General features: G+C 41.5%; 1 protein-coding gene and 1 long non-coding RNA gene across 6 annotated transcripts in view; one reads left to right on the forward strand and one right to left on the reverse strand.

The window, feature by feature from the left end:
• LOC104638815 (mucin-5B) overlaps positions 1 to 14531 on the forward strand; it is a 51357-nt gene extending 36826 nt beyond the window's left edge. For all 4 annotated transcript variants that reach the window (XM_075754895.1, XM_075754894.1, XM_075754896.1 and 1 more), the window contains 18 exons: positions 950 to 1191; positions 1731 to 1908; positions 2205 to 2455; positions 2873 to 3056; positions 3475 to 3667; positions 4337 to 4515; positions 5041 to 5110; positions 5263 to 5384; positions 5752 to 5783; positions 6231 to 6408; positions 7392 to 7496; positions 8124 to 8164; positions 9248 to 9370; positions 10301 to 10396; positions 11568 to 11696; positions 12567 to 12606; positions 13280 to 13403; positions 13976 to 14531. In XM_075754895.1, coding sequence (XP_075611010.1) covers positions 950 to 1191; positions 1731 to 1908; positions 2205 to 2455; positions 2873 to 3056; positions 3475 to 3667; positions 4337 to 4515; positions 5041 to 5110; positions 5263 to 5384; positions 5752 to 5783; positions 6231 to 6408; positions 7392 to 7496; positions 8124 to 8164; positions 9248 to 9370; positions 10301 to 10396; positions 11568 to 11696; positions 12567 to 12606; positions 13280 to 13403; positions 13976 to 14150 — 2462 coding nt within the window. In that variant the 3' untranslated portion in view covers positions 14151 to 14531. The remainder of the gene's footprint in view (positions 1 to 949; positions 1192 to 1730; positions 1909 to 2204; positions 2456 to 2872; positions 3057 to 3474; positions 3668 to 4336; positions 4516 to 5040; positions 5111 to 5262; positions 5385 to 5751; positions 5784 to 6230; positions 6409 to 7391; positions 7497 to 8123; positions 8165 to 9247; positions 9371 to 10300; positions 10397 to 11567; positions 11697 to 12566; positions 12607 to 13279; positions 13404 to 13975) is intronic.
• On the reverse strand, positions 5729 to 17449 carry LOC142602081 (uncharacterized). Of its 2 annotated transcripts, none has more exons than XR_012835750.1 (5): positions 16864 to 17449; positions 14531 to 14701; positions 11294 to 11355; positions 6623 to 6766; positions 5729 to 6040 (listed from the first exon to the last, which is right to left on the reverse strand). It is a non-coding gene; the product is annotated as an uncharacterized LOC142602081 (long non-coding RNA). The 2 variants fall into 2 exon arrangements; XR_012835751.1 differs by having other exon boundaries at positions 14531 to 16121.
• Between the last annotated feature and the right edge of the window lie 1347 nt (positions 17450 to 18796).

The raw sequence follows: 18796 nt of genomic DNA on the forward strand, positions 1-18796 counted from the left end.
GTCCTGCTGGCCACACTATTTCTGATACAAGCCAGCATGCTGTTGACCTTCTTGGCCACTTGAGCACACTGCTGGGTCATTTTCAGCCAGCTATTAACCAACACCCCCAGGTCCTTTTCCACCAGACAGCTTTGCAGCCACTTTTCCCCAAGCCTGTAATGTTGCCTGGGGTGGTTGTGACCCAAGTGCAGGACCCAGCACTAAGCCTTGTTGAACCTCATACAATTGGCCTCAGTCTATTATCTTGCCTGTCTAGACCCCTCTGTAGACCCTTCCTACCCTCAAGGGATGTGGGAAGATGTACTTTTAGATGAAGGTGCTTCAGCAAGTGCTTATACAGCCTGCTGCATTTACACATTACCACAGGTTATTACATCTTTGAACTCTAACACCTTCAGAAATACAGCTCTCCCATATCCTATAACTTTATCCTGGTTAGGATATACCTGGTGTAAGGAAGCTTATACCATATGTTAACTTCAGTGATCTCCAGCACAAACCCTGAATCCCAAACTGCTGAACATGGGCTTGTAATCCACAGTCATATTCCAAAAGCAGAGGATGGAAGTCTCTTCTTCATCTCCTTGCAGCTCCTGAACCACCCGTCTCCTGGTCTTTGTGAAGACCAGATGCACTCAGTGATGTATTCAGTATTCCCACCTCTTGTAGTCATTTTCAGTTCCTGCTAATGTACTTAAAAGGAGAATTTCAGATCAGCTGCTGGTAGCCTTCCCTCAGTCTTTGCCATTTGGATGAATTGAGCTCAGGTTCAGTCATTGAATTCAAACAGTTGCAGACAGACAGTCACACCTGAACAGGGCCCTCAGGTACAGGCAGACCCAACTAGTTAAATACAGGTCTGACTACATGGCTGATCTGTGATGCATAGGCCTTAAGTTACCAGTTTCACGCACAGTCCAGCACTAACAGTCTGGTTTTGGCCTTGCAGGAGAAAATGTTTCTCTGCCAGTGAATATATCAGGTCGTTGTGCTTACTCTGTTTGCAATGCATCGTGCCAGATTGAATTAATTTGGGCAGAATGTAAAATTGGTCATAATGAGGCCCTCAAGATCTGTGATCCAAACTCCAAAGCCTGTCCACCAACATCTGCTCCCAGTGCAACAAGCCAAGTTCCTGCTTCTATGGTGACTCCTGTGAGCGATTGTCTTGGGCTCATTCCTCCCAGAAAGGTGAGAGACTTGAAAGAAGATCTGTTTCTTCAGCTATAGCATTGCCTACAGCCAAATTTGATGTTCTCCTCTGATGCTGGTAACCACCTCTACAGCTGGACTGTAGATGTGGCTGAATTAGATAATTTAGAAGTATACCAGAAGCCCCCAAATAATTGAAGAAATAAGTTGAAGATTCTCTATTCTGTTCTGTATTGTATGTATTCTGTTCACCTGAAACATCTAAATGATTGTACATGGGCAGAGCTACCTAAGCTCAACAAAGGCTAGGAAACCACGTCTGGCACTGTCCCATCATCAGAAGTGGTCAAGACCTTAACAGTGAGTCCTATACAAAATGTTGTAGAACAGAAGTAAATATCAAGGCTCTGATGATTGCTATATGTTTCATATAGCCTGGTGTCCAGAGAAAGAGTAGATACCAAATACTGCCGTGCCAGAGAATTAACTGAATGGAGCATAGTTGCTGTGTGTGATTTTTAGTTTTGTTACATTACTTTGTTATTTATCTCTTCTCTTCTTTTTCAATCCATCAATAGTTTAATGAAACATGGAACTTTGGAAACTGCCAGATTGCCACTTGCCTGGGAGAAGAAAACAATATTAAACTGTCCAGCATGACTTGCCCTCCTCAGCAACTGAAACTCTGTGTCAATGGCTTCCCATTCACAAAACACTATGATGAAACTGGATGCTGTGAAGTCTTTGAGTGTCAGTGTAAGTACTGCAGCAGGAGAATTCCTGAAATTTATGTTATGCTCAGCTGGGCCTCAAGAAAGAGAAGTCTATGTGGTCAACATCTATTCATATGAATTCAGTAGTATGTAATGGAACAGAAGTCCAATCTAAAACATTGGCTGTTAAGAGCAGATAAAAGCGTTCTTGCCAGGCTAATTTTTCTTTATCAAACTGGTTATTTCAGCCCTCACTGAAATGAGTAAAGGAATTAAAACCAGCTTGTACTTACAGGAAACTCAGAAGCCAAACTTGAAGTCTGTCACTTTGTCTTCCAGGTATTTGCAGTGGATGGGGAAATGAGCATTATGTGACTTTTGATGGAACATATTATCATTTTAAAGAAAACTGTACCTATGTCCTTGTGAAGTCAATTCATCCTGACTTTCACAACTTTTGGATTCACATAGACAACTACTACTGTGGTGTCATTGATGGAGCAATTTGTTCAATGTCCCTTCTCATTTTTCACTCCAACTCTGTTGTTATTCTGACACAAGCAATGGAATATGGAAAACAAACAAACTTGGTAAAGTATTATGTTAAAATGAATTTTCATTATTGTTTTGCTGTAGTTCTATTATTGTACTACCAAATGTCCTGTCACAAAGGATGAAGCTTGTAAAGAATGCGTAGGAAATTCAATTTCATTGCTTTCTCTCTGCCTCTTTTTTTTGTGTCAACAAAAATTTGTATATTCTAAAAATTTAGGAAATGATCACATAATTAAAAGGTGTGGTTTTCTTCCTGGCATGAGTATTCAAATATAAATTACAACATATTAAAAAGGAATCATAGACAACTGCTTAAATGACTGCCTTTGATATACTTCATTTGATGCACCTGAAGTCTGAATTTGTACTCCTCTACTTTCCAGTTGCACAAACCATATACCTTACTCAAAAGAAGAATGTCCATAGAGACCTTTTGTTTCTCTTCCTTTTAGATTTTGTTTAATGATAAGAAAGTTGTTCCGGACGTTTCCAAGAATGGTATCAGGATAACCAGTTCTGGCCTTTACGTCATAGTTGAAATACCTGAATTAGAAGTTTATATCTCCTACAGTCGACTTGCATTTTATATAAAACTCCCTTTTGGAAAGTTTTATAACAATACCATGGGACTGTGTGGTGAGTGTCCTCATCAGCTGACAGTAATGAATGCAATAAATTTTCCTCCTTCTTTCTCTCATCCCCTTGTAAGCATCTCTAAATGCTTGCAACTCCACTGATTTCTATTTATCATAAATTTTAACAAATTTATCTCTATTTGGTTGAAAGGCATGTCAGGCGACAGAGTTTTAAGTCACTTCCTTTCATTCTGTTCACAGTCTTGGTGGATGGAGTTAGGCTTTTTCTAAGGCCTTCCTCTCAATCGTATCTACTCAATATGGGAATGTATGAAATCTGGAGAGTCCTGTGCTAGACAGAGCCATCTCAGTTACTTTAACCACCAGAAGAAATGCATCAACCACCACGTTTCTCTAAAAGCAGCTTCATCAGCATCAATTGTCCACAAACTGTCACTTTGCTTTTATATTGCTACCAGGTACCTGCACTAACCAGAAGTCTGATGATGCTATGAAGAGGAATGGTGAGGTTATCGAGTCCTTCAAAGAGATGGCATTAGATTGGAAAGTCCCAGATACTACCAACAGATACTGTAATCCAGGTGTCTCAGAACCAGCTGAGATTGAATATCATCAGCACTGTGAGCCTTCCAACCTATGTAAAATCATCTGGTAAGATACCTCCCAAAAGTGCCAGAAAAATAAGTCCACAAGATAATTTTGTGCTTCACTACATGACTTGGGTGAAATGCTTATAGGACGTGATGAAAATGTGAAATCGAGCATACCTTGAAAAACTGAGCAGTGAACAGATGTGCTCCTGCATTTGGCAGATATTTTTCAGCTGCATGATTAAAATCAGTCCTCCCTTAATAGTGTCTGCTGCTTGGCACTCCCTCTGCCTGTCAGTTCTAGAGAAGCCTACCAGAAACTAGCTATAATTCAGTATCTGAAAGCTCTGGATAAAAAGGAACACAGTCAGAATATAGTAAGTGTGTGTCTGTTTTAAAAATAATTTTGTGGTTTAAAACAGGATTGTCAAACATGCTGACATAAAATTGTCAGCATATAGAATTATAGCTGTAAGCCATGCAGGAGACTTTTCTTTGCAGGTATCAGTCCAACATAAAATTGCTTCCTTTCAAAGCATTGTAAGGATTTGGAGGTAAAGCTCATTCTTAATTAAGCTGTGTGGGTGTATTGCCTATCAGAGCAATTTGTAGTTGTACCTTTACCTTGAGGCTTTCTCTGGGTGGGGATGGGTTTGGTTCTGAGTTGAATTCTGCTTTGGAAGTAGCCCAAGGAAGTGAAATGTCCTGTCTATCTCCTTGCTTTGTGAAGGAACCTGACTGAGTGCCACAGCGTGGTCCCCCCCCAGCCCTACTACGAGGCCTGTGTGGCCAGCGGGTGCTCAGAACAGCACACCAGCACTGAGTGCCAGAGTATGCAGACATACGCAGCCTTGTGTGGGCTCCATGGGGTCTGCGTGGACTGGAGGAGGCAGGCGAATGGGCAGTGTGGTAAGCCTGTGAAAGACTTGCTGGTGGTGAAGCAGCTCCGGTCTGTTCTTTCCTCACCTACACGCCTGTTTGTGTTCCTCCGCATCATCAGGCTTCAATCTTTCCTGAGCTGCTCCTGGACCTGAGAAAAAGCAGAAACAAATCAAAGAGGTTGTTCCAGTCCAGAACTGGTGCAAAACAATTGTGAAACAGGCCCATAATCTCTCCTGAGCAGCTCAGCTGAGGAGCCCTGTGTGTCCTAGAGCTTCATCACTAGATGGCAACACACAGCTTCTCTCTGCGTGCTTTGCCCTGCTCAGGGGGACCCAGTGATTCGGGGTAAGCACTACTAGGATTGTCACAAGCACCTTGCTGAATCCATTGATCCTCTCTTGCTGAAGACGCAGGGACCCCCTTGCTGGGCAGGAGCCTGGGCTGTGTGGACCCGTGAGGTGGGCTGTGTTAGCATGTTCAGTTCATCCGTTGTGAATTGAAGGGTTCGCATGGGTCTGGGCTTTCTAACCTGTGTGTTATAATGCTCCACAGAGGCTGTCTGTGCTTGGGATCAGGTATATAAGCCATGCGGGAAAGCAAGAAGAAACACTTGCTTCAGCAGGTGGGTCATTTCCTAAGGCACTTTTCAAGTCCATAACTTGAAAATTGCCAAGGAAGTCTGGAAGTTCACATTCCTGATGGATTTCGGTGTCTGACCGTTCTGGGTCGCATTTCTGCTTCTCATTTGCTCCTGTTTATATTCTAATTGTGCAGAGAAGTCGTTATGGACACCCTCCCCTCCCAAAATAACACACCAGTGTTTGTTGAGGGATGCTACTGTCCTGATGGAAAAATTCTGCTGAATGACCATGATGGCATTTGTGTTTCTGTCTGTGGTAAGAAATAATGTAAATGGTGGGATGGGAAGGGAGGTTACGACCCTGACTAGAAGAGCACATTAAGGTGGAGGTTCTGGGTACAGAGGAAACAGGGGAGACCTTGATACTGACCCTTTCTATTTAGGCTGGAAATGTTTCAAATTGGCAGTTTCTGCCTGCTCTTATGCAGAAAGTGCAACTTTCAAAAGAATAAAGAGGAGGATCTTTAAGATATTTTGGGTACGCAACCTGTGACTTTGCACTCTGGATCTCTCTTTGTGGCTGTTTCTCAGATTTCAAGACCTTCCTTCTATTCCTGTTCTCCTGCTTCTGTTGTTTCCCCTGCTTCAGTTACGATAAAAGGAATCTATAATTAATTTTATAGGTTGCGCTGCACAAGATGGGTCAGTGAAACAGGTAAGAAAAAAGAAAATACTGTCATTATACTATAGCTGGGTGCTGTGACCTCCTGTAAAAATTACTGCATGAGTTTCTTCTTTTAATTCTAAGCTTAAATACCAGTGAACTACAATGACAGTGGGGAAGATAACAGCAGATTTTATTAACTCCAGAACTTTATTAATTACTTGAGGTACAGGAGCAGAAGTAGCAGTTTGTGGGAATCACTGTTTCCTGATAGAACTACAATGCTTCTGTTCTGGAAACACATAAACCTGCAAAGGAAGGTGGCAGATAATAGCATTTTTCTTACTGTTGCCTTCTCTTCCCTTGGGGATTTGAACTCTGATTTTCCTACATAATAAATTAGGGCAACCCAGCCCTATACCGTCTTGCATCAGGCATTTATTAACATAATGCTCCTAGTTTTTGCTCTCTGAACTACTGTCCCTATTATTTTCACAGCCTAGAGAGGCTTGGGAACATGACTGTCAATACTGTACTTGTGATGAAGCAACCTTGAATATCTCTTGCTTCCCCCGCCCTTGTATTAAATCTCCACCTATGAACTGCACTAAAGAGGGCTTTGTACGCAAAATAAAAACACGTCTGGATGACCCATGCTGCACAGAGACAGTCTGTGGTGAGTAGATAATTCAGATGTCATAACGCAGCATCATTTGCCTTTAGTAGCAATCCTCAAGTGAGATCTGGTACCCCACAGGCACCAGATTCAAATAAACACACTGGAGTGGTCATTTCTTCCAACTACATGCCAGGAGCTCTTGCTATCAGCAGAGACCTCCTCTGGTCCAGCTTGTATTCTAAACTAGTACCATGACCCACCAGATACTTACGTTAGAAAATCTCCATGGATCATTGGGGCCAGCAGTTGCTTCACTGGATCCTCTGGCTCTTGTCCCTTCTGACATGACATCCTTGCACAGAGATCCATCCAGTAAGGGAGGACGTGCTTACCTTCCAGGCTCCCCCAAGGCTTCCTGTGGAGGTTGTTGATATACATTTGCCCTCACCTTTCCATTTACATCCTCCTGGTCCCAAACGCCCTCCACAGCACAGAACTTCCCCATCAGCCTGCTCCTGACCCTGGCCATTCCCAGCACCTATAAGAAGATGCAGGACAGATAATCCTGACAATGGTGTTTTCCTGTTCCTCATCCCTTCATGCTGACAGGCAGAGGTCTGTTAGGCTCCTTGGATGCCTTGAGGGGGCAGTGGGCACTGTCAGGGTGCTCTGCCTTGCATGTTCCAACCTTTACATTTTTGACTCTCATTCACTGCCTCTTCATTTTTTCCACTCTCTGACTCATTGCCCCAACTTGTTTCTCTGTCACTTCTCTGACATGAGGGTGTCCAGTTTTTTTAGAGATGACATCCAGTGGGGGAAGAGAAGCAAGAACAATGGCCAGAAGTCTAAGTCCAGGAAAGAGCTTTACAGTAGAGCAAGCTTAGAGATACTTCACCTGAACATGTCTCAAATTCCAAAAAAGTGTGGTTCAAGAATCATCTGTTTCTGCTCAATTTCTTGGATGTTCAAGCTTTGTCTGCAAGTAACACTGCTGGACGGGATGCTTTGTCTTACTTTATCTATATTGTCTGTTGCAGAATGTGATATAAAAACCTGCATTATCAACAAAACAGCATGTGACTTAGGCTTTCAACCTGTGGTTGCTATATCTGAGGATGGTTGTTGTCCTATCTTCTCCTGTAGTAAGTACCATGTTTCCATAAGGCGTTTTATTTATTCCTTGAGCTATTTAATGTTTTCTAAATGAGTTACAATCATAAGCAGTAGCCTGTCCCCTTCTCTCTCAGCATTTACAATTGGTGCTTTTTTTTTTTTTGGTGGTGGAGTTAACTGGTGCAGTTTTCAATGAGTCTAATTTATTGATCAGATACTGAATGTCAGTTACATTGAACATATCCGGAAGCTCTGCTGCCAAATTATATTTCCAGATTCACATACCTGATCCAGCTTCCCATTGGCTCTGTTACCAGCAAGGTGGTTAACAATAAAGAAAAGCTCAACTAATTTCAAGCATTGGTAAAAAACTATGAGGTGAATAGATTTTTCTATATGGAAAATACCAGGATATAGAATTATCCCCCCCATTTCATGCATAACATCTGAGCAGATGTTACATGTGGGCTTCTAAATAACAATTAGCACCATGTACTACTTGGTTTTTTCCACCATTTTGTGCGGGCTATTAAGGCTAGTGAATAAGTTCAGTTCTACTCTTTGTCTCCTCTAAATTACTCACAATTCAGAGATGGGTACAGTAACTGTTTCCATCATTCCTAGCACATCTTTTTCATTTTATTTTCTTCTTACAGTACCAAAAGGTGTATGTGTTTCTGAAGGAGTTGAATTTAAGGTAGGTTTTCTTCGTGACACTTCCTTCCCCAAGTTAATGCTGTCTGAGTCAGAATTTTCTGAAGTTGTTATTTTCAACACTCACATAAAAAACAGGATTAGAATGGCCTGTAATTTTTCCCTGCCAGTAGTCTTATGTACTATGGGAAATGTTACTGAACAGGTAACGCTAGAGACCAGTAGCTTGCTTACTAGATGAGATCTTACCTATGTTTTAGAGTCAAGAAGTCAGAATTGTGATTGAATACAAATTTTAAATCTCATTTGATGTGGTAAGTTTAATTATTAGGTTAAACTGAGTGAAAATTGATGCATGGAATTTATGAGATAATGTAATAATTTATTTAACACAATTGATACATTTGGGAGTGTTCATTTTATAGAATCATAGAATCATAGAATGGTTTGGGTTGGAAGAGATCTCAAAGATCATCTAGTTCAAACCCCTCTGCCATGGACAGGGACACCCTCTACTGGACCAGGTTGTCCAAAGCTCCATCCAACCTGGCCTTGAACACTTCCAGGGAGGTGGTATCCACAACTTCTCTGGGCCACCTGTTCCAGTGCCTCACCACCCTCTCGGTAAAGAATTTCTTCCTAATAGCTAATCTAAATCAACCCTCTCTTAGTTTAAACCCATTACCCCTTGTCCTATCACCACATGCCCTTGTAAACAGTCCCTCTCCAGGTTTCCTGTAGGCCTTCTTCAGGTACTGGAAGGCTGCAATAAGGTTTCCCCAGAGCCTTCTCTTCTCCAGGCTGAACAACCTCAACTCTCTCAGCCTGTCCTCATAGCAGAGATGCTCCAGCCCTCTGATAATTTTTGTGGCCCTCCTCTGGACTCGCTCCAACAGCTCCATGTCTTTCTTGTACTGGGGACCCCAGAGCTGGATGCAGTAGAGTGACAGTGTGCATACTGACAGTGTGAGGTTTTAGAGATCTGTGGGTATTCATTACAGGAAGTCCTTCCAAAAATAAATCCCAAGCATAAGCACTCATTTTCAATAGTCCAGGGATGTATGTTTATTCTAAACCCCACTGAATTCTTGCCATGTCCTGTTTCCTCTCTCCTCTTTATTTCCAGCCTGGGGCAATGGTGCCTAAAAGCTCTTGTGAAGACTGTGTGTGCACAGATGAGCAGGACGTTGTGACACAGACCAACCGCATCCAGTGTGTTCCAGTGAAATGTCAAACCACGTGCCAGCAGGTCAGCGCTGCATGCTCAGCCTCCCTGACCACGAACAATGGCTGTTGAGGAGATGTACTGTAAAACTGAAATAGTATAACTGCTTCCTCACCGAAAGATAACAGGATGCAATCTTCTATTAGATTTTTTGTAAAGTCCTTTTTAGGGTGCTGGTTATTTTTGCTCTAGCAAATTTAAGAGATCACCCTTGGAAAGATGCACTGAGGGAGAACAATTGCAAACCTGTTAAAGAGAAGTCTGACTGCTGAAAGATCAAGTTTGTGCCATTCTGTTGGTGTTGCCCACTGTCAGCTCAAAAATTAAAATTGTAAAGAAACTACACAGTGGTTTGTATGTTTCCAGACACTTCTCAGTACTCGTGAGCTGAGAGTCTGCACACAAACTGTTCAGTCTATTACTGAATGTAAGCAAAGAGTGGTTTCTTTTTCATTCTTGCCCAGATAAGGCCAGACCCACCACCAATCCTAAAAATGGACAAAACAATTACCCTTTATCCTGAAGCCAGCCACACCCACACCCATCAAGAGAACAATGGATACCTAAAACACAGGGAAGGAAATAACTGATGCATGATCTTCACATGTCTGACAGCAGCAATTCTTGTGGATAATCATATCAGACCAAGCACTGGATTGTGCAAGCAATCATATGCTGAATTAATTTATTTGGCCTGATGTGCATTAGCCCAAAGAATACCCAATGACAAGTTCTCCGTGGTAACTGAAGTGCCCTGAAATCACTATACAATAAGGGAAAGAAATTGCCAGCTTTGTCAGGCTTAAAGTGGTTCCAACGGGTTTCTAAAGACAACAGAAATGAAACCAGAAGGTTGGCTCATTTCCTCTGCCATCTCCAGTGTGGCTTGATCCTAAGGTGCTTCATGGACAAGACATCAAGTAACATAGTGAAATGGAAACTTTATTTCCACAGGGTTTCCGCTATGTAGAAGAGGAGGGTCAGTGCTGCAGCCAGTGCCAGCAAGTGGCATGTGTGGCAAATTTTCCATCTGGCAATGTGACCATTGAGGTAAGCACTCCCTTGTGCTGCACACAAGGCTGAATTATCAAAAAGACTTCAGCATTTTTTGAACCAGTGTCATACATTTGGGAAGTCCTCTAGGAGATTTAAAAATGTCTGTATTTCCAAAGTAGATGTAGATGTTTATACAACTGCTCTCTGCTGTGTACATCTCACAGGCACCACTGTGTTGAAAATTATGCATCTCTGGCGGGAATGGAAATCATGTTACCCCCACCTCCTCCTGACATGCAACAGAGAGAAAGAATTTGGAGGGGATGGTGTCACTGTGTAATACTGCTTTTGCAGAGATACGTGAGCTGGCTTCACATCATATTACTCTGATCTGGAAACAGTGTCATTATCTTGCCTTGGAGATACAGGGCTAAATGGTGTGAGCAAGCTGATATAGCTGTACTACCACTAGTTCTGAATTTGCTGAGGTAGAAATCAAAAGTGGCATGGCTGCTGTGGTGTAGTGTGACTTGGTAACACACCCAGGTAATACATTATTGTTAGCGTAGCGTTGTGTAGACATGGGCTGAGCCTCAGGCTAGCTCTTTGGTTTTATTACAGCCTACTACTCCTGTGAACAGTTAATGACGCTGCCTCAACCAGTGACTATTGTCTTACATATTATTTCTTCTCTGGTGGCTCTTCTGTTCTGCATCTTTTCTATTTCATCCTTTTATTGATAAATTATCTTGCAAGCTAGCTTCTCCTGTGCCAATATACAATTTTTATGTTTCCATGAGGAGGCTTTGCATTTGTTCATTAACCTCTAATATAAAGACTTTTCTTTCACACTTTTTGCTTTTTCCCCATCTGTTAAAAACCTGTTGAAATCTTTTAAAAGAATTATTTTCTTTTGTGTATATTTTATTCCACATACAGTAACACACCTACCTTCTGGCATTTCTGTTCATACCTCTATCCTCATTCTGCTACCAGCTTTTGATTCTTTCCACCTAGGTGGCGAGAGAAGGGATTTTGCATAGGCTAGTAGTGGGTGAACTTGGTACATAATTTACAGATGTGAGTTCCAAACAAGTCAGCACTTTCAGAGTGATATGAACAACCCAGTCCCTCTTGCCAGTTCATTGACTGTATTACTGTTGCATTAATGTATTTTTATTGCTATACTATATTGGGTCGAGGTTTTTTTCCTGTTTTTGTTCAGGTTGGGAAGAGTTATAAAGCTCCATATGATAACTGTACTCAGTACACATGCACTGAATCAGCTGGCCAGTTTTCCTTGACTAGTACGGTAAAGGTCTGCCTACCATTTGAAGAATCAAACTGTGTCCCAGTAAGTATTTTAGAGCCAAAAAAAAAAAAGGCTTCTGGAATGAGTCCTACTGCTGCCCTGGGAGTTTTCTGTTTTGTATGAGTCACTTCAGTGTTTCTTGATCTTTCTGAGCTGATCATCCTTGTTTGAAGGAAATATGTTTTTTCAGCCCTAAATGGAGTGTCCCAGTAAACTAAAACTATTTGCAAACAACCCACGTATTTTACTTGTTGTGGGATAAGTGCTAGAACTTGAAAGAGAAGAGTATTGGGGCATTAGCAAGTTGGGATTTTTCCTGACTTGAGAAATGCCAGTGTTACAAAATGCAATTGAGCAACTGGTAACTCACCATGGACCCTTGGGGACCCAATGAACATAGTGTTAGAAATACTTGGTACACCACTAAGCAAAAAAGTGGGTACGTGAATGAGCAAGCGGTATCATTCATGCTCTGGATTTCAGCAATTAGTGGTTTCCAGTAACTTTCAGAAGCATTGTGTGAAAACCAAAGCAGGGACAGTCATTGACTTGAATTAGCTTTGGGGTAGTTTCTGCGCAGGTCAGGCTGTTCAATTCCAGGAGCAACTGTCATTCTCTGGGGCTGGGGTTTTTTTGTGCTGGCTTCAATAGGACCTACATAATGTCAAGCATGTATTACAGGACATCTTACCTGGCTTGTGAGAGGATATATAGTTTTAAGAAAATTCACTCCCTTGTTTCCTGGATTATTTTTTTTAAACAATTTTTTATATAATTGGTACACAAATAGGTCTGAGGAGGAATCTGTGTTGGTTAGAGATGAGTGAATATACCTGAACTCTCATCGTTACTACTAGCTGCTTAGCAGTATGTGCATCTGAACTGTTCTGGTTATGTTTGCTTTCAATACAGGGGACAGTTGATGTGACTTCAGATGGCTGTTGTAAGACATGTGAGTGCATTAAATCACTGATTCCCTATTCCAGTACTGTTAAGTTCTCCCCTGCTTGTAGTCCTGTCCTGTTTCTGCATGCACTGAGAGTCTGCAGTTTCCACAGACTGGAAGACTGTTCTTACAGCAGCAGAGCTGTTTTGTACCTCACAGCTGAGGCTAAAAATCTCTCATTCTTCCAATGGGGACACTAGCATTCTCTGATCTTCTTTTCTGTGTGTTTAAATAACTGAAACACTGTTAGTTTGAACTGTAAGAAAATTTGTAGAAAATATGCTCTGTATTCTACCATCTGGAACTGCATGGAAAAAAGGTCTTTTTTCTCTAGCATCTATCCACAAATCATAGGTCATTACAGAGTCACAAATGTCACTTACAGCAGTTTTAAAAAAAAAAACAACAAAACCCTTCATGTCTCCTCTAGGTCTTGGTTCAACAGTATTTTTACACAAACTTACGCACAAGTCTTCATTTAAGCTAGTCCACAAATACAAAAGGGCCTTGACCAACAGGAAATTGTTTTGCTGAATTAGCGCCTCTTTGCACTCTAACTTGTTTTTTTGGTTATGCATTTGAACTTTAAAAAGATCTGACCTTGGTTTCCTATCAGATACCTTTCAAAACATTTACTCCCCAGTCTGAAGAAGTCTAACAGAAGTGTTCTCCTACACAGGTGTTGACCTGCCACATAAATGCAAACGCAATGTGAAAGAGCAGTATATCGTCCACAACAACTGTAAGTCAGCTGCTCCAGTCCCAGTGCCCTTTTGTGAAGGGACGTGCAGTACCTATTCTGTGTAAGTAGGAAACTTTTCTCTGTCTGCCCCCATGTCTGGTCTTCCTGGGTTCTTGTCACCAGTGGGCTGCAGCTGTTTGTACCCTTGCTGTTGTTTAAAAGGACCTGGTTGGGAAACTGGGTGTGCAGAACAGCAGACATTAGCAGTGTGACTAAATGTCTTTAGTGTGACAGGAATGCCTTATCTTAGGAAAAGAGGTCCCTTTGAAAAGATATCAGCCAAATTTATTAACTACCTGTTCTTAAACATCTCCTTATGTTGTTTTTGAACAGCTCTGGTGTTTAGTGGAGTTTTTTGCATGAATTCTGCATGAATTGTTCCTTTCTGTCTTGCCAAAATGGGCCTAATCCAAAATCCACTGAAGTTACTGGGATTTTTCCCACTGGTGTCAGAGGATCTGGCTCTGCATGTCTAGTAGCATCCTGAGGAAAGACTGTTCTGAATAAGCAGAAAAATAGATTGGAAATTTTGCTCCTCTGCGTCTTAGAAGTACCTCCATTTGGAGCAGCAAATATGAATTAGTTTGGGAAGACAACAGGCAGCAGACTGATGTGCAAATCTCATTTCTATAGGTATTCCTTTGAGGCCAGTGAAATGGAACACAAATGCATTTGCTGCCATGAAAAAAGGAGTCACGAAGTGAAGGTGGAACTGGTTTGCTCTGAGCATAAGACAGTCCAATTCACGTATGTGCATGTAGATGAATGTGGATGCGTAGAAACAAAATGCCCAAAGAGGAGAACATGAGCATAAACAAAAGGAAATATTTCAGCTCCCATTTAATGCTTCCCTAGCAAGTGAGTAGTTTAGAAAACAGCTGTGAGTAATCTTAAAACGACCATATTTCTCTCTTGTGCTTTTTCCTTCTGGTATTATATGCAGTTATGGAAATTAGCTAAAATTTTTACTCTAAATGTTTGTAGAATAAAGTTCATTTCAAAGAGGACTTGTTCTCCTGTTTCAGTGATACTGCGAATGGGGCAAGGTGGCTAATGTCTTTAATCCTATAGTGGTGTATAAACCCAGGTTATTACAAGACAGTCTAGAGACAGCTGATGCCTTTCAAAAGTCCAGCCTGAAGAAAGTGCACACTGTAAAACCATAACCACGTGCATCACTTCATTTACCTTAGAAGGGAAACAGCAATCACTTCCACAGCTGCGGTTCAGTCAGAGAGGCAGGACTCAGCTCAGAGGAGCATTTGCGTTCTTCTCCCCTGTGGTCCTGCACCTACTTTGGCTGTGACTCTGGGTCACTGGAGGAAAGCAAGGTGCTTTTTTCCTTCTGCACAGTGAGCACTACATCAGGAGTGTAAAAACGTGTTTTACATATACTCTACAAAATTGCTATATTTGCATCCTTATTGTGAGTCCTTATCTCACTAGTGGTTTTTTATTATTTGTCAGCATCAAACTCTGAGCTGTGTGTCAGGTGAGAGACTGATGTTCAGTCTCACTACTGGTTATGTGACTATGATTTGTGCTATAAACGTCTGAGTCCCAGCTAGCATGCCCAATGGTACTAGTGACGGTATCTTATATGGACAGGGATCAAAATAGTCCAACAATACCTTTGGAGTACACAAGGAAGGCAGATGCTTCTGCTACTTGAACAGTTTGGTCTTTTGTGACCTGAAAGAGAACTGAGGACTGTGACTTTCTTAGAGTGTAGTGTCCTCAGTCTGCTGTGTGGGGGCTTATGGGAATGTTTTGAAGGGAATGCTTTTGAACCAAGTAGATATGAAGTGCATTAACTGTTAGCTTTCCATTTTAAAATGCTGTAGCTATTGAGACCCAAGTAACCTTTAATTTAATTATTTTTCATAATAAATCATTTCAGCTGATGTCATGTTACTTTCCTGTGTTCTGTTTCATTATGGTGTTACTGATGTTAAAATTGTGAGAATCCTTTGAATAAGCACAGGAGCTGAAAGATACATGTTTTTCTCTGCTGTCATCTGAGAGTCCCATGCTTATTGGGTCATCACTGTGATGCAATAGGGCAGTCCATGATATGTCTCTGCAGGATTCAGCTCAGATTGTTTTAACTAACCCGTTCTCCAGCCCCCTTCTGGAATGATTTGTCTCAGCATAAGACTGGTGCATAAGAGCTCTTGGGAAATTACCAGTTTCTCAGCATTGGATATTTTGAAAGCCAGGGTAGCTGGCTTAGACAGCTGAAGTCAGAAGAGGTGAATTTCACCCTTTGTTTTTTATTCTGTTTCCTTATAAACAATAAAAGAGATACTGGATGTACCTAATGATCACAGTAGCAATAGGTGTGCTGCACGTGTTTTTGGGAAACATGAACAACACAATTCAACAAGGTGTTTATGCTGAAATAATGAATTACAGAATCATAGAAAATCTCAATTTGGAAAGGACCCATAAGGATCATCGAATGGAACCTAACTCTCCCATTCCCAGTCTCTGCACTAGTCAGTGGACCAGTTTGCTTGATTATAAATGATAAGATTCTCCAAATAATTCGGTTAATTGTCACTGCAATGCAACTCCCTTGGAAGGCATGTGTTGCAATTGCTTGATAGTGAGGCTCATGTATAAATTTCACATTAGCCCAGAAAACGTTCTTACTGATACAAATCAAGTGCATGCATGCTTTTACAATGCAAAGAACAGCAGCAAAAAAGGACATTCCTTTCTTTCTTCTTGCCTTTCCCTGAGGGGGGAAGAAATCGTTCTTGAGTGCTTTTGTCATCTGAAGAGTAAATAGACTTTGTAAATAGTCAGATACACACTCATGTAAACCCTGAAAATCAATACTTCTCAGCAGGATAGCTTAGCAAGAATGTGATCAGAAACTTTTCCCACCTCTGCATTATTTTCAGGTGGAAGAATGGCGTAAAACACAATCTAATCCTTCCAACCTGGTATTCTACGATTCTATGATAATCTTACCAGGTGTAATTAGATTTCTGTTCCGTGTGTTTTACCGATGATGAGACTTTATACAGAAACTGAGAATGGCATTGATTTAAAGCTGTATTTTCCTGTTTATTTGTGGCATACAATTTGCTTTTCAGGTAAGTGAAATGCTGGAACCAAAGACATATTCCCATCTCCAGAGTGCTTTTGAACAGAGGATCATGTGAAAACTCATATACTCCTGCTCCATTCCCAGTTACACCTGGCACTTCATTTACTCCCTCAGCTCAGCATCTAACTGGCCTGTGCAATACTATTTACAGCTCTGATGGCCGGGTATTAAAGTGAATTCATTGGTCCTCTGTTCACAGGTGCAGAAGCCTATTTAGCTGAGATGCAGCCAGCAAGGCAAAGCCTCCTTAATGAGAACTTTCAGCTTCCTCAGCTCGGAGACAGTCAATGAGTCAAATGTGTCTCCTCCTCCCCCCAGAAATGGACAGAAACAAAAATCAGCCTGAAAGCTGCTCCATCTTGGGAACGTGTTACATTGGAAGCAAATAGATGTAATGACCCACTTGGAAGCTGGCCCTTCTTGGTGGGTGGCTCTGCCTCTGCATGCAGCAGCATTGCTGCTTGCCCAGAGCAAGCTGGACTGTAGGTAAGGTCTGTGTGTCCTTCTTTAGACTGTTGTCACAAGCCCCCCACCAGAACTGGCAAAGTTGAACAAAGGTGGCTTTTCCAGGAAAAGCTTCTCTGTGAATGCTTGACTTGACCATCACCCTGCTGCCACTGTTGTGTGGCTGCTTCTCACGTGTGCATGGTCAAGCCCTCATCTGTAGCCCCAGGCCATCTCTTCCAGTTAGTGACTAGTCTCTGCAAGTCAAACATTTCCCTGGCGTAACTCAAGAAAAATCAGTGGCATTGCTCCAAGTACTGTTTCTTCCTTTTGCGTGAATTCTTTACACCAGCATCCACTTCAATAGGGTAACTCCAGGAGAACCAGCCTTCAGGTGAGCAAGTTGGGTCAGGGCTTAGCTGGTTTCAGCCTGTAGCCATTCTTTTCTTATCATGCGAGGATGGTACTCCCACTCAGAGAACAGTTCTGAAGCAACACACCAGGAAGTATTGTCCCATATTGCTAAAATAAATATTTGCCGGACATACTGCCTTGTGTCAGGTGAACAAGTCCTAAGACACTCTATCATGTCACTGGTGTGCACTGAGCCTGGGTTGCCACTATGAGATGAACTCTGACTTGCCTGTTGATTTGTGGCTTGGAAAGGTCAGTTCCCAACACTACTTTGACGTAGTTTAGCTAAATTTTTGTTTGACTTTTGTTACCAATTATTGGTATTTGCAAGGAAGAAAAGAAAATTAAAGGTGTACTCTGGATTTTTATTTGGGGAGAGGCACTGTTCTTTTAAAAACTTTTCCACTGAGCGGATCTCCTGGCTGTGGAATCGGACCTTTACTGTTATCTACAGTATGCTGTATTGATATCAGTCTATTCTGGTATCTAGAATCTTGAGCTGAAAACAAAGACTGTGAACTATAAATGCCCTCTAATACAGAAGGGATTGTTTAAAAGAATGCTGCACCTATTTTTTTTCAGCTTACCTGCTTAACAATTAGAATGAGAAAGTTGCAATGTAAGCATGAAAAAAAATTGTCTAAATATCACTCAGGAAAGTTATCTGATTAGTAATGAACCAGAAAAGAAAATAATCTGGAAAATTCAATGGATCGTCTTGCAGGTTAGAGGGGGAGACCAAGCACTGGGTGGTCTGAAAGCTGTGCCTGACTCTTCTAGAAATTCCATGCTCAAATACATGTTCTTGGCCTTGTTTATATTTCCTTTCTGATCTAAGATAATGATAAAGGTAGGCCTTTGTTTCTTTTATATGTTTGTAACATTTAAGTTCATAAAGCCTTTTTGCAGTAGTATATAACATGCTATTTGCAAACCCAAAGCAGCTACACTCACTTTTCTCAGGCATCCCAAACATCCTTCAGGAGAAAGAACTGCGACAATTTTCCAAAGACACCAAGGCAAAGATATCAGTTGTGAAAATCTTTCTGGTTTTTACACTTCAAAGGATCTGATTATTCAGTGTCTTTAGGCCAACAACAGAGTCTCAGTTTACATATACAAGGCCATTCTCACATCCATTTAATTCTTTAACAGCAATCCCTCTCATCGCAACTCCATGGGCCCTGAGCCCAGGCAATTGGCTTTGTGTGAAAAGTAGGCCAGGGTTTGATCATAAAGCTACGGAAAGGTTGTGATTTCTTATGCACTTTACATTTCTCTAGGCATGAAGGCCCAGTTTTCATCAGTAGCCTCTAAGGCAGTTTAATTGATACTCACAGGCTTTAATTTAATTATTTTTTTTAATGCAAAGGGAATCTGTCCAGTGGCTTCCTGTAACTGTAGGTTGATGCCTGTTTCACTAAAACCTGCTTTCTGTGAAGGCTTGTTTTTAAAATATCCTCTGAAAGAAAATTATT

Source organism: Balearica regulorum, chromosome 5 (genome assembly GCF_011004875.1).
Source record: "Balearica regulorum gibbericeps isolate bBalReg1 chromosome 5, bBalReg1.pri, whole genome shotgun sequence".
NCBI classification, from domain to species: Eukaryota; Metazoa; Chordata; class Aves; order Gruiformes; family Gruidae; genus Balearica; species Balearica regulorum.